This window comes from Vicugna pacos, chromosome 11, assembly GCF_048564905.1.
Source record: "Vicugna pacos chromosome 11, VicPac4, whole genome shotgun sequence".
In the NCBI taxonomy this organism is placed as follows: Eukaryota; Metazoa; Chordata; class Mammalia; order Artiodactyla; family Camelidae; genus Vicugna; species Vicugna pacos.
Genome location: NC_132997.1, coordinates 93,582,426 through 93,609,976, shown reverse-complemented (window position 1 = coordinate 93,609,976; position 27,551 = coordinate 93,582,426). Strand labels below are relative to the sequence as shown.

The following is a 27,551-nucleotide window of genomic DNA, read 5'->3' as shown; positions in this document are numbered from 1 at the left end:
AAAATCGTGCTTTAATTACTATATCTTACAAAATAATAAACTAAATGCATTATAAAGTGGGAAGATGGAGGTAGAAAAACCAGATAAAATAGTCTGGAAAAAAGGAATAAATATAAATGTAAAGACTGATAGAAGATTTCAAAAGTAAAAGTAAAACAATCCTGATTTTGGAAGTTTCCTCCATTGTAGATTAAGGATCAACTTTTTAACTTGCTTTATAATAATGTACATTAAAAAAAAATCTATGGGTGTATTTTCATGAATGATTAAGGTATCTTTCTCAAATCTCTATAAGCTTAGTGAAAATAGTTAATTACATGGAAGCCTAGACATTTAAAATACTTAAGATTCCCAAACATGAACTAATTATTGTTGATATGGACAGGTCTTTTCAAAACTGTCACATCTATGTAAAGTAAACTGCTTTATGTTCTGTTTTAAACTATGTACAAGTTTCTATATATAAATCATCAATATGCATACAAAATCAAATTATAATTTTTTAATGTCTAATTTTAAATGGTTGTGTTCTTACACAAAATGTTTTATGCTTTTTTTTTAAATTTTGGACAAAGGAAATGAAATGTTAAAATACCTTCAACATCTCCCAACCACTACCAAAGTGACTTTTTTTCAAGCATTGCTACCCTTCCACTCAAAACAATTATTTTTAAGTCCTCCATAAGTCTATTATTTAAACCAGCTGAGTATAGCTCTAATCTCTTATGTGAGGAAGAGAAACAAGCAACTATGTCATGACTGCATGCCATAAGGGGTCCTAGATTAAACAGTGGCACAGTACAAGGAAATATAAGTAGCTGGGAGATAAAAGATATTCAAAATAACTAGAGTCTATGAACTGGTATGATTGCTGCCAAGTTCAACCAGAAAAAAAGTGGGTTTCAAAATTTGTTACTTGACAGTGAGTAAGGAATAATAAACTAATATGACATTTAAGATAAAAAGGGAAATAAACCATTTGTTCTTATGAGTTCCTTTATTCATTCTGCCAGAATAATTTTCCAAGTTTCTTCAAATTCACTTCCTAATAAAGCGACTTAATTATTTAATTCTCCACCATTACTCACACCATTAACACAACACAGAAAGTCCCAAATTGATCCCTCGTAATATACTAGAATGGATTCTTAAACCAACGGTTAGTAATGAAGAAAGCAGTGATCAGACAAAGAATGGCTCCCAAGGACAAATGAGTCAAACTAATTTTCTTTTATTATCAGGGTTATTATGACCAGTTAAACAGTGCTGTTACAGCAGTAGGATCAATGGGTAAAAGATACAAGGAACTAGTTTTTGGCTCACAGAACAAATAATAATTAAAGCTGTCTCAAATATAATAAATACTTTTTAGTTATGTGTAGTTCAATCAACACTTAAAGTGAAGACCAGGGGTACATGGGTTTCTTGCATTAAGGAGAGGCTGAATTAATACTAAGGTCCCCTGCAACTTGAATTCTATATAAATAAATATAAATGCATGAACACATATGTATTTTGTCTAATTTAAAGTCACCATAGGCAAAGAATACTAAACTAGTTGTTAGGGGATCTGGTTCCTGCTCTCTGAAACAGAATGGACCCTCCTACCAGGCCCTGCTCTTCCTTAACTCTTCGTACCTCACCTGCACAAGGAGTCCACTAGACCAGATCAACTTAAAAGTCTGCTAGGGACTCATTCTTGCAACATATTTCTTAATCTGAATAAAAAGGTAGAGAAAATCTAAAACTACTCAACAGGTGATCTCTAATTCAAGCTCTCTCACAGATCTTTAAACTGGGATTCTAACTTTTAATTTATGGTATTTACCTCCAGTAATTTGCTAGGCAACAATAAAATCAAATTCACGAATGGCTGACACTCAAATGTGACACTACAAGATGAAAGGACTCACACGTGCAAGAATGTCAAAAAACAGCAGTCTCTATCCTAGGGACCATATCTTAAATCTAAACGATTTAAAAAATTTTTTACCAGAGATGGAATGGGCTCTCCCAAGGAAGAAAAATGTAAACACACGCGTAAGTTTTCATCAAATAAACTTAGTTTCATCTTCTGAAATTCAAGTAGGACAGCAGGTGTTGGGGGTACAGGGCAAGGAGAGAACAGCCAGCAGAAATAAATCTAAATGTATGTTGGTGAGGAAGACAAATCCTGCCACCTACATAGTATACCAAATACTTTAATAATGAAAATTCTTGTATGCTTTTGAAGAGGTAACCGTATGGATTTTACAAACCTGTGGATTATCCATGTACCATACAAAACTATCTTCTCTGGTATCCAGTATGAAGTACCTCCGAAGAAATTTCCCACTGTTTTCATTTTCTTCAATGTCTAGAAAACCACAAATGCGATTCTGACGATCCACATAAGGCATTTCTGAGCTTGAACATTACACTGTAAAATAAAAACATTAACAGTAAGTACTTCTCAGTGGACTTCAAGCATAAAACAGGCTATGGTAAGGTTTATTCAACAAAGAGCTTGCTTTCCAACATTAGGTGAGGGCTGGTTAATGTGAACACAAAAGCATGGGCAAAAATCACTTGAAATTAAGCTTATTGTGAGTGATTACTAAATGCAACTGTACACATTTATGGGGACAAAGGAGAACTATTCATCTTAGTTGAATAATTTACTTACTTTTTTCCCTATGATCCCCATTTCACAGATAAGATATTTAATACTGAGAAGATTAGAGAACTAGTAGGTAATGAATCAAAACATGAACACAAACAAGTTTATACTGTGTAGCACAGTGAACTATATTCAATATCCTGTAGTAACTTACAGTTTAAAAGAATATGAAAACAAATGTATGTATGTTTCTATTAAAAAAAAACATGAACGCAGATTCTTGAACTCTAGAACTTCTATCTTAACCTTTACATCATCCTGTCTCTCTAAAATCCTTTTAATTATTAAAACCAAAATGAATCAAAATAAAGCTAACATCATGAAGAGAGATAAGCAGGTATTATGTGCCTCCTAATGGAAGACACAAGCATCACCAATGAAGTGCATATAACAACAAGATGTTCTGATCAAGTCTCCAAATTTCCCTATATTCAATTTCCAATTTACAGGAAACAAAGAACACAGAGGAACATATAAACTGCATTGTAGGTATTCAACCAGCAAAAGCGGACTATGGGAAATGCCAGGACAAACAGCCATTTCCTCAGCAAATAAATTACTATAGGGAAAGAGAGAGAGAAGTTACAGATTAAAAGAGACTTGAGAGGCACATATTCTGATTCTAAAGGACTGAAATTTCTGTTGTACTGATTAAACTTAAAACCCATGATTTGGGTAAAAAGCATTTGTTTCTAGCCATTTTCTCTAAAAACTATAATGTGATTCCCTCCTGATGTGATGCAAACCTGCAGACTGTTCCTACTCTGGTACTTCTATAGCCGGTGTCAACACATTTTGGCAGGTTGAATTTATTTATATAACTAGTTCTTCATTTAACTTACAGTGTAAATTCAATTAGAATATGCCCTGATATACTGTACATCTTAATCACTATTCTATATGCAGCCAGAAGAACATCAAAACACATCAAAAAGTTTTAAACATAACTATTCATTCATTAAAGTTTGATGTGTGTTATTACAAATCTGGCATTTAGAGGAGATAATTTTTTAATGAACTTACCCAAAGTTTTTAAACATTTCCAAAATGTAGTCAGAACTTGAAAAATCAATACACTATACCAACACATACTACAGGCAAAAACTATCAACTTATGTGGTGCTGCCATGAGGACAGACATAGATCAAAGGAACAGAACTGACAGACCAGAGAAGAACCCATACATCTATGGCTAACTGGTTTTCAACAAGAGTGCCAACATCATGCAATGGGGGAAAAACAGCCTCTTTAACAAATGTTGCTGGGACAACTGGACACCCACATGCTAAAGAATTAAACTGGACCCCATTTTATACCATATACAAAAATTAACTCAAAATAAATTAATCTAAATATAAGAGCTAAAACTATAAAACTTTTTAGCATAGGGGAAAATCTTCATGACCTTGGATTTGGCAATGAATCCTTAGATATGATACCAAAAGCACAAAAAACAACAACAAAAAAATAAGACAAGTTTTTTTAAAAAATAAAACAAAACTTTTTTGCATCAAAGGCCAACAAGAAAAAGGCAACCTACAGAATGGGAGGAAATATTTTCATCAGGGTCTAGTCTACAGAATATACAAGTAACTCTTAACAACTCAACAACCAAAAAACTCAACTGAAAAATAAACAAAGAACTTGAAAACGCATTTTGCCCAAAGAAGATAACCAAATGGGCAATCAGAACACAAAAAGATGCTCAATATTATTTGTCATTAGGGAAATGTAAACTAAAACCACAATGAGATACCACTTCATACCCACTAGGACAAATACAATTAAAAGAGGAAAATAAAAAGTATTGGCAAGGATGTGGAGAAATTGGAACCCTCCTACATTGCTGGTGGGAATGTAAAATAGTGCAACAGCTGTGTAAAACAGTTTGGTAGTTCTTCACAAGTTAAACACAGAATTACCATGTGACTCAGCATTTCCAATTCTAGGTATATATCCAAAAGAACTGAAAACAGATACTCAAACACTTACACAAGAATGCTCACAGCAGCACTATCTGCAACAGCCAAAAAGTATAAACAACCCATATGTCCATCTACAGTGAATGGATAAACAAAAATGTGATACAGCCAAACAATGGAACATTATCCAGACACAGAAAGGAATGAAGTACCAATACAATATATCCAATCAAAATTCAAGGATACTTTATATAAAATTTGACATGGTAATTCTATTATACATTGAAATGTAAATGACCTAGAAAAGCTAAATCTATCTCCCGAAGAATAGACTTACATTACTTAATTTCAAGAGTTACAATAAAGCTATGGCAATAAAGAGAGTGTAGGATTGGTGAAAAGATGTAATAAATCAATGGAACAGAATAGCATCCAGACACAGACCTATACATATACTGTCAGTTGATTAATTTTCAACAAAGATGTCTAGGCAATTTCAAACATGGTCTTTCAACAATTGGTGCTGGAACAAGTAGCTATCCATGTGGAAAAATATTAACTTGAAATGGATCAGAAACCTAATGTACAATTAAAAAATTAAAAAGCATCTAAAAACATTATTTATACACACACACACACACACACACACAAATGAAGGTCTTGGAGTACACAAAGATTTCTTAGATATGACACAAAAAGCCTGAACTATATATGGTTGCTATACTGGACTTAATCAAAATTAAAAACTGCTCTTTGAAAGACAACAATAAGAAATCAAAAGACAAGCCACAGAATGAGAGAAAATATTCTGTACACATGTATCTATCAAATTACTGATATCCAAAAACAGACAAGGAATTACAATAAGACAATCAGTTAGAAAATGGGCACGAAATCTGAACAGATAAGTTAACAAAGAAGATATGCAGCTTTTTAAATAATAAAAAAGAAAGAAAAAGGAAGACATACAACTAGTAAATAAGCACAAAAACACACTCATCATCATTAGAAGATACTACAAATCAAAACTGAGATATCACTACACACCTATTAGAAAGGCTACAACAAAAACAAACAAGGAGTGGGTGGGTATAGCTCAGTGGGAGAGCACATGCTCAGGGTCCTGGGTTCAATTCCCAGCACCGCCACTGAGAAAAAAAATCTGGCAATACCAAATGCTAGCAAGGACGTGAAGCAAATGAACACTCATATTGCTGACGGGAATGACAAAAGGCACAGCAATTTGGGAACCCAGTTTGGCAGTTTCTTAGAAAGTTAAACATATCCCTAACTATATGAGCCAGCAATTCCAATCGAAAACTTGTATTTTCATAAAACCTGTATGCAAATATTTAAAGCAACATTATTCATAATTAGCAAAGAGCAGAAACAACCCAAATGTCTTCTGACTGGTAAATGAAGAAATTGTGGTACATCCACAACGAAGAAATACTACTTAGCAAAGTAAGGGAACAAACTGTTGATGCACACAATGTGGGTAAATGTCAAATGTACCTTGCTAAGTGACAGAAGCCAGACCAAATGGCTATAGGAATGGAGAACAGATCACCATGAGTGGGTGGAGAGAGAGAGGTTGACTTCAAAAGGTAACTTATGGAGTGACAGAACTGCTCTGTATCTTGATTCTGATATGACACAAAATACGCATTTATCAAAACTCATAGGCTCATACACTACAGAGTGAGCTGTACTGTATACAAGTTAAAAAAAAAAACCTACAGTAAATAGAAAGCAGATCAGAGTTCCTAGGGCTTGTGACAGGCCTGACTACAAAAGAACTTGAGAGAAAATTTTCTGGCAACATAAGTGTTGCATATCTTGATCGTGGTAGTGCTTACATAATTACATGCATATCTCAAAACTTATATAGAACTGTATACTAAAACAGGCAAAATTTACTGTATGTAAATTAGACCTCAATAATGCTGAATTAAAAAAAAAAAAGATGCCATCAACACTCACCAGAATGTCTAAAATTAAAACAGACTGACAATACAAAATGTTGTCGAAGATGTGGTGCATCCAGAATTTATGTACTGTTGATGGGAATATAAAATGGTACAATCACTATGGGAAAAGTTCTGGCAATAAAACCAAACATGCATCTATCCTATGACCTAGCCATCCCATTCCTAACTATTTGCTCAAGAGAAATGAGAACATATATGCATGCAAAGACTAATTCACAAATAATTAGAGCAGTTTTACTCATAATAGCCCCAATCTAGAAACAATCCAAATGTCCATCAAAAGGTGAATAGATCAATAAAATGTAGTATGTCTATACTATGGAACAGCACTCTATAATATAAAGGAACCACTACTAAGTGCAACAGTATGGTCAAAACTCATCAAATTGCAAACTTGAATACATTTTATTGTATGTAATTTAAACTCCAGAAAGTTTTTAAAAATCCAGAGGCAATGAAAAAAATTCATTGAAATATTTGACTATAAATAACTTTAAAAAAAATTTTGCATGGCAAAAGCCTGATCAAGTTAAAACCAGCAGAAAATACTTGCAGCTTATATCACAATACTCGCAGCTCATCTCCCTAACACTTAGAAGAGTTTGCAAAAAATGTCAAGGAAAATATATCAAAAGTTCAATAGAAAAATGGTCCAAAGACATTAAAAGACATTCTACAGAACACAATACAAAAATGATCCTTAAACATATAAAGAGATGCTCAACTTCACTCATAACAAGAAAATCCCAAAATAACATACAGAGATAAGTAGGCATTGCTACCACTGTCACAAAAAAGGCAACCAGACCTTACGTACCTCCTAGAATTCACACCACGTATAAGACATTCACGAAAAAAAAAAGGCATAAAAATACCTGAATCTGACCAAGGCTCTAGACCCAACTACAAATTTATAGGAAATAAAGACAGAGGAAGGACATATTAAACTCTATCACAGAGATTCAAATAGCAAAATCCAAACTATAAGAAATTTCTCAGGACAAACAGCACGCTTTCTTCAAAAATAAACTCCAAGGGAGTAAGGGGAAAGAAACTGGAAGAATCGATAAATTAAAAGACTTAAAAAGACAATCACAACATGTGAACCACTTTTTAAATCTTGTTAAAAACAACACTGATTCATCTAAGGAGACTGGAAATTTGAATACTGCCTCATGATACTAAGAAACTAGATATGTATTTTCAGTATGACGATGGTATTGTGGTTATGTTACCAAGAAAATGCACCCTTATTATTTAGAGATATTTACTGACACAAAGATAAAATGTTACCTGAATAACTGGGAAGGAGGGAATGGATGAAGGAGAGATGGCCAGGGTTGACAGTTGTTGGAGCTAAATGATGGATACTGTAGTTATACAGTTCTGTCTACTTTTGTGGATGTTCACAATTCTTCATAACAGAAAATCTTTTTTTTAAAATCTATGCCACACAGAGGTACAATTTCTCATCTATGAGACTGGCAAAAATTTTAAAGTTTGACAATACACTATATTGGTAAGGCTGTAAGAAAATAGGGACTCTTACATTTGCTGGTGAGAATGCAAAATGGTACACCTACTGAGGTGAATTTGTCACTGTTTAACAAAATCACATATGCATTTATCCTGTGATCCAGCAATCCTACTTGGTATTGTAATTCTGAAACTATTTATATGATAGAACTTCACATGCATCATAGGATAATGTAAACATATTGATGCTATCTATGACTATTTAAAAACAAAACTAATAAAACAAATTTTATTTGTTATTATGAACCTAGATTTCCACAGTAAAAGGAAAGATGTACAAATACAAAAGGAAAAATTCTACACAATACATCTGAATTAGAGGTAGTATGAATTCAGGATCTTTGAAAATATGTTAGTAATAGAAAAACATCACTTTGCAATTCCAGTATAATCACTGATTTAAGCAAGAGTATTCAATGAACACTAATATCATGAGAAAAGCGGTTGTTAGATCATACAATCTCAAAATTATCACCCCACGGTGTTCCTATCTAATCACAAAGAGGAAAATGTATCTTTACAATGGAGGGATCTTTTAGCCCCCACCTTTGCCAGATGATTAAGTACCTAAGGAATCTAGAAGCTAGGTACTAATGGGTATCACTCCTCTCTAAATAGACCACACATCACATGATTCCACTGGTATGAAATACCCAGAATGAGCAAATCCATAAAGACAGAAAGTAGGTAAGTAGTTGCCTAGGAGTATGGGGTACGAGGGGGAATGAAGAGTTGTCTAGTGATGGGAGGGTACAAGGTTTGTTTTTAAGGTGATAAAAATACTCCAAAATTGACTGTGGTAATAGTTGTACAATTCTGCCAATATACTAAAAATCCCGAATTGTACACTTTAAACGGTGAATTATACCTCAATAAAGCTGTTTAAAAAAAAGAATTTCACTTGTCTTTTGTCTTTTCATTCTAGACCACATCAGAAACCTTAAAAAACATTTTCGTCTCCCAGACCTGTGAATGCTGTAGTGTCCCAGGGGATAGTCCACAGACCTCTTCTTTATACACACTCAGTCTCCTGGTGAGCTCACTCATTCACATGGGTCTAAATACCGATGACTTCCAAATTGCTATCTCCAGCCCCGGACACTCTGCCGAACTCCAGACTCGTGTACACAACCACCCATGCTGCAGATCTACTTACTTATCTAACAGGCATCTCATATTTAAACTGAACTCCAGATACACCCCCTCAGCAATCTGTTCCTCTCTGTCCTCCCCATCTCAGTAAAAAGCCACTCCCTTCTCCCAGCTGTTCAGGCAAAATATCTTGGAGTCACACTTGATCAAGCCTTCTTTCACTTATGTCATGTTCAATGCATCAACAAATCCTACTGGATCTATCTCCTAAATATACCCAGAATCCCACCACTTCTCACCATTTGCCAATGGTCCAAGCCAACATCACCTCTCAGCTGGATTACTGCAAGGGCTTCCTTGCCCCCTTCCCTCTATTCTCAACACAGCTTATCAGACACATATTCATTAACTATATATTCAAGTGTTTATCCAAAAAACACTACACATATTATTACTTGCCAAGCACTATTCTGAAAATTTAAATATTAATTTAATCCCTATAACAATTTTACAGATGAGAAAATGAAGGCTCACATGATTAAGAAGTGGCAAAGCCAGGATTCAAACCAGGGGAATCTGGCTCTAAAGCTCACGCTCCTCAATACTATATCGTGTTATTCCGCTCAAAACTCAAAGCTGAAGAACTCTGGCTGCCTATTAGAATTACCTGGGAATTTCTGAAAATCCTGATGTCTAAACTGATACCCCTAGACCAATTAAATCAGAAATTCTGGAGATGGGATCTAAGCATCAGTACATTTTTAAAGCTCCCCAAGTAATTCCCATATTCAGCCAAGGTTAAGAACCATTGTTTTAATGCAATCCCATCTCATTCAAAGTAAAAACCAAAGCTGTTGCAAAGATACACAGGCTCTACCTACACCCCCTCATCCTGTCCCAGTCCTCCCCTCGCTTACTTATCTGGCCCCTGGACTCCTACTGCCCTAGACAAACTCCCCACTCAACAAAACCTTTTAATTCAAATGCCACTTTCTCAGTGACATCATATCTAAATCCTTCTTGACATCATATCTAAAATGCAAATGCTCCAAACTGTCCTGCCAATTCCCCTCTCCCCTCCCCTGCTTTATTCATTTCCTTACCGTTTATTGCTAACAAACAATATCGTTTACTTATTTACCTATCTCTGTCTGTCTCCCTACACTGGAACGTAAGCTCCAGGAAAGCAGGTTTTTTGTTTCTATTTACCACTGTTTCTCCAATGTCTAAAACAGTAGCTGGAACATGGAAGGGACTCAGTAACTATCTGTTGAATGAAATATGAAGAAATCCATAATTATTGCATCAAATATTAACATTTAAGTTTCCAGACAGAAAGTTGCTTTCTCCTCATGTGATAAGAAATCATTCAGCAGATTTAACTGACTGGCTTTAGATGACGGAAGGAAAAAGGTTCAAATACTATATTTCTGTTTGGATTTACATATTTAGTAAAACTAGTATGAGGCAAGAACAGATAAAATTGTATTATTAAAACCTCCACAAAATCTGTCCTTCAGCTTCCCTGGTACTCTAAGGGGTAGTTAGATCATACAAACATTCATAAATTAACATATTCAGTCAACACTTGATCAGTCAGGAACCATGAAGTCAAAAAATAAAAACAAAACAAAAATCAGAAACAGACAAAGAAAAGAAAAAGAAACAATAAATTCTGCACGGTGAAACTTCATTAGATCCACAGGACTTCACTATTATTTAATGATTAGATATTGAGTGGGACTAGTCTTGTCCCTAAGTTGCTGACAAACTCAAAGATGAGGATCTACAGACATCAAAGATCAAATATCTGTGAAATCTGGCACCGACGATCCCCACACACACAGAGCTCAGGGCTCTGGCACCCTAACCAATGCTAACCATCACTCCACTCTATACAGGCAAGATGACAGAAGAGAAGGAAGAAACGAATAGTCTTCCAAGTGATCAGACAGAACCCAGGGAAAGGAAGGGGATATTCACCCCAAAACAGTGGTGGGGGCCCCAAGAGAATCATTCACCAAGATCAGAAGTGCCTACAAGAAGGAGAGATTGTCATCTCATTCTCCAGTTCGAAGTCTGCTTATGAAATAGACTGAGTGACTGACCCCGTGCCTATCTGAGCAGGGGGACAAGGAGAATTAATCAGAAATGGCAAGGCACAAAAAGGGGGCAGACCTAAGCAGCCTACAGGCCACCATTTGGCATCAAAAGGAAGTAAGTTTCCAGCGGGTTAAGTGGAAAGTACAGAAGGTAGCTGGACTTAAGCTGTCTTGCTGTTATCAAAAAATCTGGCTGCAGAGAGAAACCCACGTTACCCACAAACACTCACAGGAACCAACAGGTACACTGACAGGATAGGAACAAGGAGGTGGGGCTGTAGGTTTGTAAGGTTTACCTACAGTGAATTTTATATCCAGGAACTGTGCAGTGGGGAGTCTCCCTGCAAGGTCTCACCAAAAATTCAGTTTGGAAGCCTACCAAAAGACATTAACAGCTTGCCATTCTTAATCTAGAGAGGGCTTTAATAACACCAGGTAAGAAATACTTGCCCTTTTCCATTTTTCTTCTGACTAGTCCCTGTCCAAATAAGTCCCCAAAGACGGAAGAGAAAGAGGTACTCAGAGAGCAGACCACAAACCCTCCCCACTCCAAGGCTTCAGGGAATAAGTAGCTAGATATTGGGGTAAGAGAGGAGAGGAGCTTTAATAGGAGATTGAAGGTTTAAACTGAAATAGATTAGACTTGAGATTTTGATAGCTGTAAATGTTAGAAAAGCTACCGTTTGCCCATGAAGTCATGAGGTAGTAGGGAGAGAGAAGATCAATTTTGAAAAATATAACTGTCTTATGTTTGTTCTCACCAAGCTCAGACTGCTCAATAACCTGATGACATACGGAACAGCATTACTGCCCTTGGTGATGAGAAGGAACACCTGACATGGAAATTCCCATGGGGGCTTTGCTGTACTCAGTAAGATGCTACACTAGAAGCTCTCTGAGATCTCTTCCAATTCTGCGTGCCTGTGATTGTCTTTTCTTCAAGAGGTTAAATTGAATCCAGAATCCAGATTTCAATGGCTAAGCTATTAAAGGCTAGCCTGCCTAAAGGAATAAGACCACAACGTTTTGAAGAATAAAACTATCAGACTGACAACTTTGATAAAGGTTCCGTGCAGGAAACAGCATTTGAGACTGCAATATTTTTAAGACTCTAAAGACTTATTTAAGTGTTAAAAAATATCCAAAATGACTTTAATTTTCCTTTACATTGAACAGAAATTCCAGTTCAAAGAATGCTTATGATATAAAATCCTCAAAATATCATCTTCCTGAATCAAAGCCATTCAACTAACCAAAGGCTTACCAAAATAAACAGCAAACACATGTTTGCTTAAATATCTTCTAGGAATTACAAACTTTCATGTTCTTTATCACACAGCAACTACTAGGAAAAAAATATTACTCAGAGTTCAAATGGTTTAATGTTACTTATTAAGCATTACAAAATCCTATTGTTCCAACAAACACCAACAGGAATTTTTATTTTTAAATTAAAAAATCCCATACATTTATGTTTCTAAAAATAATTAAGCATTATAGACAAGCATCTAAAGAAAGTTTCTGCCCTAAGAACTCCTTTCTGACATCTGTCAATAAATTTCCAAATGCTGTGTACTTACAAACGGTCAAAAGAATTAAAATTAAATTTTAGTATTTATCTCCTACTAAAGCCATTTTACTGTATCATTGCAGATCTAATGAGAGAATCATCTTAAAATGTTAAATCAAATTTTTATGTTATCAAAAGTAAAATGCTTTAACTCATGTGAAAAAGTAGTATTTGTATATCATACCTCAGCTCGCAGCTCAGGAAGTGACTACTACAGAACTTGAAATTCTCTAATAAAGGTGGAGTGTGAGTAACTATTGTCACTTCTGAATAATTACTCCATTCTATTCAGAAAACTATCATCCTCATTCTTAAATGACAGTTATTTAAACAAGAACGAGAATAATTATTTAACATCAACATTTCAGTATCAAAGCTCGACTTTTACTATACTTCATTAATAAATTACTTCATAGATTTCATTCTGGGTTACAAGTTATCATCAACAGAAGCAACTGTGGGTTTCACAGTGGGACTATATGAACTTTCAAGCTTAATTTAAGTAAAAGTGTCTCTTTTTTAAGCTGTATTAAAAGTTTTTAGAGAAAAAGCCCCAGGGAAAGATAAAATATTTCCATCTTTCCCAAGTATTTTCCAGGAGTCTTCAATATCATCATACCCTATATTTTAACAACCAGCATTCGAGTATTGCCCAGTGACTTTTTAAAGAAAATAACCCAATGCTATTCTTAATGTCCTTAAACAATTCTAAAAAGGTCCTTCCGGCTTATGAACTCATGGCAGTTTCCTAACAATTGTACACTTATCCTGTTTTACTGTCTCTCCTAGCCCACGACAAACACAAATTTACACACCACCTCTTTCCTATTTTGCTACACTGCTAAAACTTAGGAGGGAGGGATACAAACCTGCTACTTTCCCCCTCCCAAAGCAACAATAAAAATACTAATTAACAAGTTAAAGTGAGGTAGGAAGCAGTTTCAATACATATAAACCACAATTCCTTAATGTCACAAATGTTACGCACTGCTTACCACAAAGGACAAATTCAGTCACATCCGTTGATACAGGTTTACTCTTCAAGAGAATCCTGTCAATGGATACACTATAGGGTTTACAGCACTATAAAATAAATTATTAACTCAAATTCTGCTAAGCTTAAATATTCTTCTTCAAACATACAAGTATACCAAAATGTCACTTCCCCTGGGAAGACATGGCCAAGATAAGGACTACTAAACAAACTCTATTTGAGGAAATATTTTTGCCACAAATGTGTTAATACGGAAATCTTACAGTAAGAAAAGTAATAGGCATTTTAGTCAGAAAGACTCTTACTATTTTTCAAATAACAGCTCTTCAAGTTATTTAGATTGTGAAGAAAAACAGTTTTACAAAATGATTTTTCTCAAGTTTCTCTCTGAATCATATAACGCTTGCTCAAAGTTTGCTGTAAAGTGGTTCAATGGCATTAAACTAACATAGAGAGCATGAAAGCTGAGCGCTTGCGGGGGAAATAAAGCAGGCTGCTCAGTAGTTCTAAGCTAAAAAGACAACAGTATAACCTCATAGTGCGCTATTGGTTCCAGTCATTGAGCACACAGGAAATAAGACTTTCTACTTAGAAAACTAATTCAAAAAAGGTCAATGACTTCATTAAAGCAAAGAAAATCCTACCAAAACAGACAACTATCAATCGTGAAATAAGAAAACAAACATTATAGGCCTCGAAGGTGAAACAGGAGAGGAAAAGGGCACAAATTGCCTGAGTATTTCTTCTATAACCTCCTTCTGGACCTGCCCCCAAACAGACAGATCGAGTTTCGTTATTTACGTGCCCAGCCGAGGGCAGATGCTCCACTTTGGGGCGCAGCATAACTAGAATTCTACCAAAGGTAGTAAACACGACTTTCATTGACAACTTTCCCCTCTGATGGTCTATCCAGGAGGGTCAACAGAAAGCATCTGAAATAAACCACATACCACTCAAAACGGCCCCAAAGCGGTGCGACAGGCAGCTGGCCTCTATGCTTAAAGACCTGGGTTCTGGTCCCCTCCTTGGTCCTACCTGCGTGACCCTGGATAAGTCACTTCCAACTCTGGCACTGGTCGTCTGCACCACTACGGTGCGAGGGTAAAGCACTAACCCTGCGTGATGCTCCGGCACAGGGCGGCGCCGACTTCTGACTCGGCGAGTCCTAAAGTGAAAGCGCAATAAAACGACAGAGAACGATGCCCCAGGCAGTGGAGCCCCCGGGGGCACAGCCCAGAAGTCGAGCCACTCCGACAGGCGTCGGCGGCCGGGAATCCCCGGACAGCTGGCCGGCGCGGGCGTCCGGGAGGAGGGCACGACCGTCCTTCTGAGCAGAGCCACCGACCCAATTGCTCCTCGGCGACGACGACCGCCGCCGGGCTCCCCACCCTCCTCGGCCGGACGCCGCCGAGGGCCGAGGTCAGGAAAACAATAAAGGAAGGAGCCGCGGGAAGAGGACGCCGCCCCTCCCGCCGCCGGAGCCGCAGCGCGCAGGTGAGCCAGCCCTGCGGCCTCGCCCAGGTACAGCCGCGCGGGCGGCCCCGCGAGGAGAGGGGCGGCGAGGACGCAGCCGGGACCCTGCGCCGCCCGCCACCCGCCGCCCGGCACTCACCAGCGCCCGCCGGCCCCTCGGCGGACGCGCGGCCGCCTCCCAGCTCGTCTCAGCCGGCGCCGCGCTCCTGGAGCTCGGCCCCGCTCACCCCGCCCCGGCGCGGCGGCGCTTCTCACGCCGAACTTCCCCGCAGCCCTCAGCCGGGAGCACCCGCGCCGCCGCGGCCCCGGGTCCCACAAGCACCGAGCTGCCCGGAGCGGCGCCCACGACGGCCCGCCCGCGCACTGCGCACGCGTACCCGCGCCGCCTCAGCCCTCAGACGGTCGCCGAGATTCCGGAGCGGGCACTCCCAGCCCGCGGAGACTACAAGTCCCGGCAGGCCTCGCGCGGGTCCTGGAGGCGTGACGGGCCGGTTCCCGAGGTCTTCCTGGTTCCAAGGGAGGCAACCTCGGGTGCGTCGGGGAGGGGCGCGCGCAGAGCTCTGGGCCCTTGCGCTGCGGTGCATCCTGGGATTCGTAGTTTTCGAGAACCCCGGGGCTTGGTTTCGGGGAGGAACTCAGGGTTCTCTTGTGTCACCACCTAGAGCTTCTAGGCGCAGGGATCTTTAAAAATAGGCTTCCTTCGTTTGCAGATAATTTGTTTGCAAGCTGCCCCATAATCAGTACAGGAAGCATAAATGCACGGGCTGCTGTGTGACCTGGAGGAAAAACGCCTTACATCTCTTCGCACCAATTCTTTGCTCCTAACAATTTCTCTCTCCCTAGAACTGTAGCTCCACCTCCTACTGAGTAGCACAGGGAGCTTAGAGAAACTTAGAGAATGATTAGTCGAAATTCAATTAGTCGAAAGGCTGGAACATAAATATGTATTATCATAAATATTTAACATGTTTGTTGAGCACCTACTATGCCAAGTCCCGTAAGAGGCACTAGGCATACACTTGAGAACAAGACAGACACCGTCCTGTCCTCATGGAGAGTGCAGTCTGTAGGGGGAGCTAGTCTTTAAATAAGCAAGATAAATACAGATTTTAATGCAACAGAGAAACTAAGCAAGTTAAAGAGATTAGAGGGGTGGGGGGCTCTTTAGAGAGGGTAGTCAGGGAAGACTCTCTGAGTAAGTAATTTCTGAGCTGAAACCTGCAAAAAGAGAGCTGCGAAAGGATTATATGCCACGCCTTTCACAAAGCACGGCACACACTAGGCCCTCAATAAATATTTGTTCCTTTTGTGTCCTCCTTCCTTTCCTTCCCCTGCACAGCCTTAGATCACATCCTTCCCCCTTCAAAATCTTTATCAACAGCTTTCAGAACATCCTTCCTAGGCGAAGATATACAGAAGACAAATCAATGTCCAGCAGTAGGACGAGCTGTACGTGTACAGCTACTAGGACAGAAAATACAAGGTAAATGCCAATGAGGCCTGGTGACATGGCTGGAACCCTGACTACTTTACCCCTTCTTTGTTTGTGAAATGAGTTAAAAGGCTCAGCACTCAGGCCGGTATCCTTACTTCAGACTTCTGTTTATGAGGCAGAAAATCAGATTTGAAGTTTTCCTCTTTTAGATCCTAAAGGAAGCTTAGATACTATCTCATCCAAATCAGAGGTGGAGTGAAAAACACCCCTGAACTTACCTGTGGAGACCTACCTGTGTGATCTTAGGCAGAGAGTGACACTTTGCCTTTCTGATGCTCAGTGACCTCAGACGCTCACATATGGAATGTTCTCAGAGTCTGATAAGCTGGTAGAGGAGAAAACACTCTCCAGACTGCATGGAATGCTCTTGTCCTGGATTTTCCAGGCTACTTGTCTTCAACATTTCCAAGATGGTTGTTCTGTTATCTTTTGAGAAACCTTAGCTGTATAGTCTTGCTGCCACCTGTCCTCTCCAGGCCTCATTTCCTCATTTTTACAATGGTTGAAAGGATTTGGCCTCATCATAGTTTATAAACTGGCCAGAGCTGTTTCCTTTTGTCCACACAGTGGGTTTTATTTTTAACTGGATGTGTGGCTTAGGTTTAAAAATAGGGAGATTTCCCATAAGAGCCCAGATGTCACCTGCCTGATCTCTCTAGACATTTAAGCTAGTCTTCCCTGTCTAAAAGATCTGGAAGGATCTCCAGCTTCAGAATACTAGAAGATTCTAGACAGGATATTTGGGACATATTTAAATTTAAAAAAAAAGATTCTTGGTTTATCTGAAATTCAAATTCACACTTAACCTTTTGTATTTGATGTGAAAACCCTAGCTCACCAATCAGACAGACCACTGAAGCGGAGAGCCTCTTGTTCCCTCCAGATGGGAACCCGAGGGAATCTTTCTCTTGATTCCTATTAACAGTGGACATTATTGACTGAGAGGTTTTAAATTATTCTTTTGCTGTTTTTGCCTAACAAGCCCCAAAGGTTGCTTGACATTTGAGAGTCACATTTACAATGAAGAAAGCCAGAGAAGTGACTCAATTGCCCAAAGACACACAGCAAGGTAAGCCCAGGGCTACTCTGAGTTTGCAGTATAACCAGCCAATAAACACAATGACAAAAAAAAAAAAGAAAGAAAAACAGAAAAAAGAAAACAAAACAAAAAAACACTCTCTGCTTTTCCTCCAGCCTTTTTTTTGGATGGAGAGGTTTATTACATAACGGTACTTTCAGTGTTATTTTAAAAAAAAAAGTATGTGGAATATTCCCTTGTTGAAATTACAGTCTGGGAGCAAACCAAGAACATTCAGGTCCCACAGACGGTGCTGAGGAATGCTGGAATATTCCATGGATTTCTTGTCATCTGAAGAAAAGAGAGGGGAGGAGTCTGCATACAAGAATCCACAGTTTACCTTTAAAACATCGTTGTCATCGTCATTATCCTGCCTTGCACGTATAAAGCACTTGGATGTTTCGATCAAAAAAATTTATTGAGCCCTTTCCAAATGCTGACATGCTGGGCACTGGGTCCTCCAGACAGGCATTAGCTCCTCCTACAACACCAAATAGAGCAGTGAAGAGAAGTCAGGAGACTGACCTGAAGTCACGCAGAAAATGACTGAGCACTTGTTGCCTCTCTCACATTTGACTTTCCCTCCACTCGCAGACACTTCCTAACTCCTTTCCTGCTTTTTTTTTCTGCTTTATCATTTTCTTCTTAGTAGTGATCACGTTCCTACACATTATATATTTTACTTGTTTATCTTTGTCTATTCTCTGCATGTCACACTAGAATGTAACCTCCACACCCATGGAATTTTATCTGTCTTGTTCCTCACTGTATCCTCAGTGCCTAGAACAGAAATATTTGTTGAGTGATAAATGCCACCACCTCCCTTTATGGACATAGTCAGAATCAGAAGTTAACAGAAGGAGCAACTCCAGAAGTAAACTCCCATTTTTACTAGAAATCAGAACCAAGAGAGAACAAGAATCAAATATGAATTGTGGAATCAAAAAAAAAAAAAAAAAGGACAGGTTATCAGGAAAAGCGAATGGGAAAGGATGAATTTGGCAGTTTGAGATTTACAAATGTTAACCACTATATATAAAAATAGATTTTAAAAAAGTTTCTTCTGCATAGCACAGGGAACTATGTTCAATATCTTGTAATAACCTTTAATGAAAAAAATATGAAAACAAATATATGTATGTATATGCATGACTGGGACATTGGGCTGTACACCAGAAAGTGACACATTGTAATTGACTGTACTTCAATAAATAAATGAATAAGTAAAATTAAGGTATAGTCACTCACACACACACAAAACCATGAATCGAACACTCTCTAAATCCACCTTTTTCCCTTCCTGTCCCCTCCAGAAACTGGGTAGCAGAGAGTTAAAGACAGCTCTTCCCTATATTTCAATGTAAAGATGAAACCCACATGCTGGGAAGGGAGTCAGTGTGGTTTCCTTTGTGGTTGAGGAGTCAGAAGACAGACGGGCCCTCCTGGCCCTACCTGGCCTCAGCCAAGCCATTGGAAGGATGATTCTCAGTCATCACCCTGGATGGGACGGGATTAGGTGACCTGCCCAGAATACAGTTCAGGTGACTGATTCTCCTTCTGGAGCTAATTCTTGCGTCCCAGGCCTGGAACACAATCCCCCTCAGGGAGGAGCTGTGAGGGACTGTCTGTATATCATGCTTACTGAGGTGCAGGAACAGGATTTCCAGACAGGTCAGCAACCAACTCAAATCCCAGGTTCACAAAGGCAAAAAAAAAAAAAAATTGCAGGTCAGGGGAGAGGATTGCCTCCAAGATTTTTAGAGAGCAGGACCAGGTCTTTCCTGCCTCCGGACAATCAGGCAACAGAGGGGGAGCCTGATGCCACAGGAGCCCTACATACAGGTCCCTGGCAACCCCTGTGACCCCTGGGCTCTGGTAAGGTTCCAGCCCCGTCAGATTCCCCAGGGAGGTCATGCATTAATCATCCTGACCACACGTGGCAGGTGCGGGATGTGGTAAAGCCCTGATGTTGTGGAGCACACAATGCCTGCTGTCACTCAAACACGTGGACTCTTGCTTCAGAGTGGCATGAAAACTTGAAAAGGAAGTTTATTCTGAAGGCCAGGTGCTTGCTCAGGTAGCTAATTACCACATCAAAGTTGGGAATATTCTAGAAAGTGAAGGGCTCTTTCCAGACGAAGCTGGGAGAGGATCTGGGAATGAGCCTGTCTTGGGCTTTACAAGCCCCTGGGCCTGTGGGAATTCCTCCTCAGACCCCTGCAACTCACCCATCTGACGCCAACCAAGCTCCTCCTCGAGTCAAAAGCCACTGCTTTCTCTCATCCGTCTTGCTTGTCATCAGAAGAGTTTCTTTACCGTCAACAAGAACCAATGCCTCAAGTGTTTGGGAGGCTGACTGCGTGCCAGGCCGGGACCCCCAGGGGAAGGGAAGCAGAAGTCACAGCTTCCACCAGCTGACCCTGGAAAGACAAGCAAGGAGCCCGGTCTCTGGAGTCCACCTGAGCTGACCAGCTGTGACCGGGGGCTTGCTACCATGTTTCTCTGAGCCTCCACATGTCCTCATCTGTAAAATGGAGTCGACACTCCCCGTAATACTTCACAGCCTCATCATGAGTCGTAAATAAAACAATGCGTATGTAAAGCTCTTAGCCAAGTGCCTGGCACATATTAATGCTTCCATCCGCGTCAGTAATTGTATCACCTCGTTTAGCTCAATTCCTGAGCCCACCTGAGCAAGGTGGGTGACACAGTCTCAGAGTCTCTCACCTGGGCAGGCAGTCAGTTCTAGAGTTATTTTCACCTGCTGTGGACCTCACCCATATCCAGGTGACTGGGAGAGAAGTCTTCATTGCTGTCTAGGACCTTGGGGAATTTGGTATGGCTGGGAGCAGGGCCATGTGGATACGGTGCTGGGGAAATAAGATGGGCCGGATTTGGAAGGACCCAGGATGCCAGTCTTGGGGCTAATTGTATGTTTCAACTGAGTGGGTTAAGGGATGCCAAGATGCTGGTAAAACATTATTTCTGGGCGTGTCTATGAGGGTATCTCTGGAAGAGATTAACATTTGAGTTGGTAGACTGAGTAAAGAAGATCACCCTCCCTAATGTGGGTTGACACCGTCCGATTCATTTAAGGCCTGAATAGAAGAAAAAGGCAAGGGTAGGGTAAATTCACTCTCTCTGCTTGAGCTGAGACACCCATCTTCACCTGCCCTCAAATATTGACCCCTTGATCCTCAGGCCCTAGGACTTAGACTGAACGACACCACTGGCTCCTGATTCTCCAGCTTGTAGAGAGCCGGTAGTGAGGCTTCTCAGCATCCATAACCGTGTAAGACATTTCCTGTAATAAATCTCCTTCCTATCTATCTATATATTATCTATCTATCTCCTATTAGTCTGTTTCTCTGGAGATCTCTGACTAATACAGGGGGACTTCAGTTTGCTTTCCCAAGTGCCCTCCACCATGCCCCTTCCCCTGGACACAAAAATAAATAAATAGAAACACACTGACTTAGGTGGATTAGAGCAGGATTGCGATGGCTTCTTCACCATTTTCAATTATCTTTGCTCCTTCAGAAACATTTCACCTAAAAGCTGGAAGGTGTCCCCCACCCCACCCCCATCAGCCCCTCCCCCATTAGCAGACTTAGTGGCAGGACAGCTCTAAAAATAGCTTGCCTTCCCCAACCCCCTGGCAAGTAAATACATCTTTGTTCCTGGCTGGCATTTAATAACTGTACTTTATGGTGAAACAAAGCTGTAATCAGAGCCCAACAATGGAAGCTGCAGTCAGCCCTGAACAATACTCAGAATTCCCATGGTGATCCCCCTCCACCACCCCCCATCCGCAGCTGTGAGAACCAGAAGTCTCAAGCATGAATCCCATTCACAATTATTCGCCTGGTCCTAGTCCCACTGTGGCTTATTCGAATCACAGCTTTCCTGCCTCCTCAGCAGGGCTTTCGAGAAGCTGAAAAGGGATGCCAAGCCTGGGCCCCTGCCAAGAGCAGCCCATGCAGGTGTGCACGCGGGGGCTGGTCCTGAGAAGTCTGCACAGTCACGTGGTGAGAGGGCCAGACTGCCCCCAGGCTGGAGGCTTCAGCAGCCGTCTCTGCACCAGCAATTCATGCAAGACTTCCTCCAGATAAAAGAGAGCTTTGCTCCGATTTTCTTATCCAGCACTGCAGTCTGTGCATTCCAGGATAAGCCTAGCAGCTGGTTTCTCCTGCCAGATTCAAGTCCTAGAACCTCAGAGAGAGAAGGTCTTCAAGAGGAAGTACTCTAGTGGGTCTCAAAACTTGATGCATGTTGGGATCACTGGGAGTGATTTAAAAAAATTCTTAGGACAAGATCCCATCCCAGACCAAATGAATCAGAATCTCTGGCAACGAGGAATTGACATTAGTGTTCTTTCTTTCTTCTTCTTTTATTTTGTTTCCTTTTGAAATATAACTTAAGTATAGTGTTATGGGCTGAATGTGTCCCTCCAAGTTATATGTTGAAGCTCCACCCCCAATGTGACTATATTTGGAGATAGAGCTTAAAAAATGGAGGTAATTAAGGTTAAATGAGGTCATATGGGTGAGGCCCTGATCCAATAGCATTAGTGTCCGTATGAGAAGAGACATCAGAGTTCACCTCCCCAGAATGTCAAGACTCAGCGAGAAGGTGACCATCAGCAAGTCAGGTAGAGAGCCCTCACCAAGAACTGAATCAGCCAGAAAGCACCTTGATCTTGGACTTCCAGCATCCAGAACTGTGAGAAATAAATTTCTGTCTAAGCCACCCAGCCCATGGTGTTGTTATACCAACCTGAGCTAAGGCATACAGTACAGTCTACAACTCTTAAACATTAAGGCCAATACAGTGTGTAACCAACATCCACATCAAGATACACTCCTAACACCCCAGAGGGCTTCCTGTGACAGCCAGCGGTAACCACTGCTTCATTTCTACCACCATCGATTAGTTCTGCCTGTCCTTAAACTTCATGTCATTGTAATTACACACTATGTTCTGTCTCTTTGGGGCCCAATATCATTTGCTTAACATTGTGGTTGTGAGATTTACCTATGTCATTGTGTGTTATAATGTCTGATTTTCTTTTATTGCTGTGTAATACTTCATTTTATGAATAAAGCACAATTTATCTATTCTCCTATAGATGGACATTTTGATTGTTTCCCCTCCTGTTTGTTTTTCCATGTTGCTTCCTCTGCCCAGAATGGCTTTTCCCTCCTGCCCTATCCCACCCCTTAGTCTCCCACAAATAAAACCTGCCTACGCTGAGAAGCAAGCACTAAGCCATCAATCAAGACTGTCTCTGGGAATCTTTCTGACTTTTCAGAGAGGAGTGACCCTGTCTCCTCCGTGACCTCACTGTTCCCCAGTTTGAAATATAAGGGTCTCTCTGCCAAGGGGCCATGATTTCCTGAAGGGCAGGAACCATGTCTCAGTTATCTCATTAGCCTCAGTCCCTAGAACAGTGCCCTGAAGATAGGTGGGGTCAAGAAATTGTGGCTGGTTTCTGGGAGGCAGGCTCCCTGCCAGAGATGGTGGGGACACCTGGGGGCAGATCCTGGCTTTGGGAAGGAAAGCAGGCAGAAACAAAGTGGTTTCCAGGCATAGAAAGGGCCTAGGCCACAAAGGACGCCCGACAGGAAGTCCAGTGGGACAAACTGGGCGTGAGCATGGCACGCAGCTGCCCAGGGCTCACGCCCAGTGGCAGCCCCAGGTGCCTTCACTCCAAGCCCCAAGCTTAGCTCTGGATGCTGAGCACCTTTGAAGACGGGCTCAGGAGCCTGGGAGAATGGAGCCCTTAGGTAGGGTATCAGGGGATCCAGCCAGCCACGAGGGACCTGGCGGGGAGGGGCTGCTGAGTCCTGGCACAGTCCAGAACACAAAGAACTGCCACAAGGTCCTGATCCCTCATGAAAGCCACCCCACTTCCAGTGGGGCATTTACAGTTACCCAGGAAGCTGAGTGAGAGGGGTTCCCTGGATTTCCTGCTGTGGGATTCCTTTTTCTGCTATCTCTCTGGCCCTTCATTTATAAGGCCACCAGTCCAGTGTTCAGTCCAGCATGGCAAACCAACTGCCCAACTCAGAAAGCTCAGTCTCTGAAGCCATCAATTCATGCTTTTTGTCAGAGAGAGATGATCAGCATTGTTTAGAAAATCTGCTTTCACAAAGACCGAAATGATCACATCTCTGTGAGCTAAGCTTTTTGACCCACGATGCTGTTGCAAAGGGATGCTGTTGCTGCCAGACAGACCCGAGTTCAAATCTACTGCTTGCTGGCTGTGAGACTGAGACCCTTGTTTGCGTGTTCTGAGCTTCAGATCCCTCACTGGCTAAATGATCTCTCTGCTGCATAGTGTTTGTGAGGCTGGGGCTTAGTGCAGAGCAGGTACTCAATAAGTAGCTACCATGATTGTGTCTGCCGCTGGAGAAGGTTCATGCCCCTCCCCTCAGCCCCATTCCACAGGCTTTGCTCTGGAAGCTCTCCTGGTTGTCCTGAAATGCCCTCCCCCATTTCATTCTGCTGCCCACATGCCGCCTGCCAGACTGTTTGTTTTGGATGCAGGAGGCCAGCCAGGGAGTGGCGGGCCTGCCCATGCGGTTCCTTGAAACAAAAGTTGCTCCCTGAGTCATTGCTGAGAGAAGCCAGCACATCCAAACACCTTCACAGGCATGTCAGAGGTAAGATACCCTGTGGGCAGGACTGCTGGGGGGGGGGTGCATAGGCAGAGTGATGGGGACAGAGGGCCTGTAAACCAAGCACATGGTGTGGGCTTTATTTTGGGGGATACCAAGAGGGGTCACTGAAAGGTTTTAAATAAGAAAGGGACATGATCAGACTTATGGGTTAGAAAAATCCCCTGAACTCTCTCAGGAGTCTTTCTGGAAGGGAAGGACCCACCTTATATTTCAGCATCTTCTCCTTCCTTTACCCACTACAGGTTTTCTGCCCTGGCCAACCCCCTCACAGACTCTCTGCACTTCTGCCCCATTGGAGTGCTCTCCACCTGGCAACATTTTCCTGCACCAGTCACCTTGAAGGCTCTCTCTTAGTGGCAGACAGATGCCCCTGCCAGGTAACCGGGGTAACCAGGTTCCTGAAGAGTAGCAGCATTTGGCTCCTTGAAAAGCCCATCTAGGTCTATCTTAGCAACAGGAACAAACGCTCTGGGGCCACATGGACTAGAGAAAGTGCCCTCTCGGAGCAGCCAGCAGTCAAGCTCAGGCCAGGTGCTCTCCCAGCTTGGGCTGGGGCTGTGTCCTTGGGGGTCCCTGACTTCCTGCCGAGGAAGGGGGGCATCACTTGTCCCACTAGAGAAGATGCAACTGGCTTGAATAAGCTAGGGAAATGAGACTCCCGGGAAGTGGGGAGCTGGAGAGAGGTGGGCGTGGCTTCCATCCTACTGATCCTGGGCTTGTGGGTTAGGAGATGGCTCCGTCAGTCACAGCAACACCCTGCGGGCAAGGAACAAAGACCCACCTGCAAAGGCGCCTTGACTGAGAAGCCATTCACAGTGTGGGCTCCTTTCTTATACGAGTGCGCTCGCTCGGAGGCAGTGCTTGCCTCTCTGTCAACCCGTTTGTAGATAAAGAGGCCCAGATAGGAAAAAAGACTTGCCCAGGGTAGGAGAGTGAAACATCAGATGAAAAAAAAAAACATACAAATCTCTTAATACCTCCACCCTTCTCTACAGGCTCTCAGTATAAAGCTGAGACCCACTTTCAGTTAAATTAAAGGTCTCATGAACATCTTGTGAAAATCAATTGGAGGGGAGGGCTTAGCTCAGTGGTAAGTGCATACCTAGCATGCATGAGGTCCTAGGTTCAATCCCCAGTGCCTCCATTAAAAAAATAAATTAGTTAAATAAACAAATAAAACTAATTACTCTCCCCCGCCAAAACTATCTATCAAGCCTGCAAGCTGGCGAATTATCTATTGCCTCATTCTCCCCTCAAGACATTTTTGCATTAGCCATTTACCACTTCTTTAAGGCCATGAAGGAAGAGGCTTGTAATCCCCTCTTCTGCCAACAGACAAGTGAGGTGTCACAAACTGCCATGTGGGCCAGACCCTGTTTTAGTCCCAGTTTTAGACCCTGTTTTATGCATGTTGTCGCATTCAAAGCTTACAACAGCCCCTTCAGGCATTTCACCCATTTTACAGGTGAGGAAACCAGAGCTCACACACCCAGGAGGTGGACAAGCCTGGACTCAAGGCCTTGCATTTCCTGCTACACCAACCGTGTCTGTTTTAACAGACAGAAGAATGCTGAGCTTAATAAAACACACACACAACAGTTCATGCTCATATCATAATCCTGTATGTGTAAATTTCCCAATGGGAGAAGCAAAACAAATCCTTGCTCATCGAAACCAAGAATAATGTCAAAAAATGGCATGTGTTTATCTAATTTACTTGCATGAAATGGGGCCTTCTAGGATGCATGAAGAGTTGGTGATACACCGTTGGTTAGCGTGTTGGGGCTCAAAATATTACTGTATTACTATTGTTATTAGTTAGAATATTTAATAGCCACCAGTCTGTAGAAACAGTAGGATTTCTATGGTTTGTTCTCTACTTGGAGTTCAAATGAAGTTTAAAAATGCCCAGCTCCAGTGAGAATATGAAATTAACTGAGTTTTAAGAGGCATTCTCAAGGCCACAGTGAAGAGCAGTGATGGGGGTGAGGTAGGCTAATTGCCCAGCTTCTTGTCTGTGATCAGAGAGGCTACTGCTGCTGTATTGAGCTCTTCAGAGAAGCTGACACCACAAGGAAGGTGGCCAGTATCCCTCCTGGGGCTAAAGCCCTGAACCCCACATCCTCACCAGCATTTGGTATTGTCATTTTTAAAACTTTTAGTTATTCTAGTGTGCAATGATACCCAAGATTGCTTCTTTTATCATTTCTTTGTGCTCAGAGAACTTCCTTTAGCCATGTTTTAGAGTATGTCTGCAAGCAATACATTCTCTTAGTTTTCCTTCATCAGAGAGTATCTCAGTTTCCCTCTCAACTTGGAGGATATTTTCAGTGGATATGGAACTCCAGGTTGGTGATTCTCTTCTTTCCACACTTGAAAAAAATGCACTGCCACTTTCTTCTGGCTCCCATGGTTTTTGATGGGAAATCTGCTGTAATTCAAATGCAGTTTCTCTCTCTCTTTTTTTACTTTCTTTTTCCCCCTATAATTGATACATCATTTCTCTCTGGCTGTCTTAAGATATTTTACTTTGTCTTACATCTTCAGAAGTTAGCGATGATGTTTCTTGGCATAGATTCCTTTCGGTTTATCCTATTTGAGGTTTACTCAGCTTCTCGAATCTGTTGGCTTATATCTTTTACCAAAGTAGAGTCACTTTTAGATATTATTTCTTTGAATGCCTCCTCACCCTCACCCTGTGGACTCTGACAACACATTTTTTGTTATAGTCCTATGGGTCCTTTAGGCTGTTCATTTTATTTTTCAGTCTATTTTTTCCTCTTTTATTCAGATTGGGTAATTTCTGTGTTTCTACCATTAAGGTCACGGATTTCTTTCTCTGTCCTTTCCATTCTTCTGTAGAATGAAAACATCATCCATTGAGTTTTAATTTTGGATATTACATTTTTCAGGTCTAAATTTGCCATTTGTTCCTTCTTTGAATAATCTGTTTTGA

The 27,551-nt window shown here is 41.1% G+C and overlaps 1 protein-coding gene across 5 annotated transcripts in view; it reads right to left on the bottom strand.

The window, feature by feature from the left end:
- PLEKHA1 (pleckstrin homology domain containing A1) overlaps nt 1-15,757 on the bottom strand; it is a 46,104-nt gene extending 30,347 nt beyond the window's left edge. The window contains exons 1-2 of one of the 5 annotated variants that reach the window (XM_072972042.1): nt 15,479-15,757; nt 2,259-2,419 (exon numbers count right to left, since the gene is read on the bottom strand). In XM_072972042.1, coding sequence (XP_072828143.1) covers nt 2,259-2,399 — 141 coding nt within the window. In that variant the 5' untranslated portion in view covers nt 2,400-2,419; nt 15,479-15,757. Of the gene's footprint in view, nt 1-2,258; nt 2,420-14,901; nt 15,268-15,478 lie in introns of those variants that run through there. The other 4 variants (XM_072972043.1, XM_072972044.1, XM_072972041.1 and 1 more) reach the window with 4 other exon arrangements.
- Between the last annotated feature and the right edge of the window lie 11,794 nt (nt 15,758-27,551).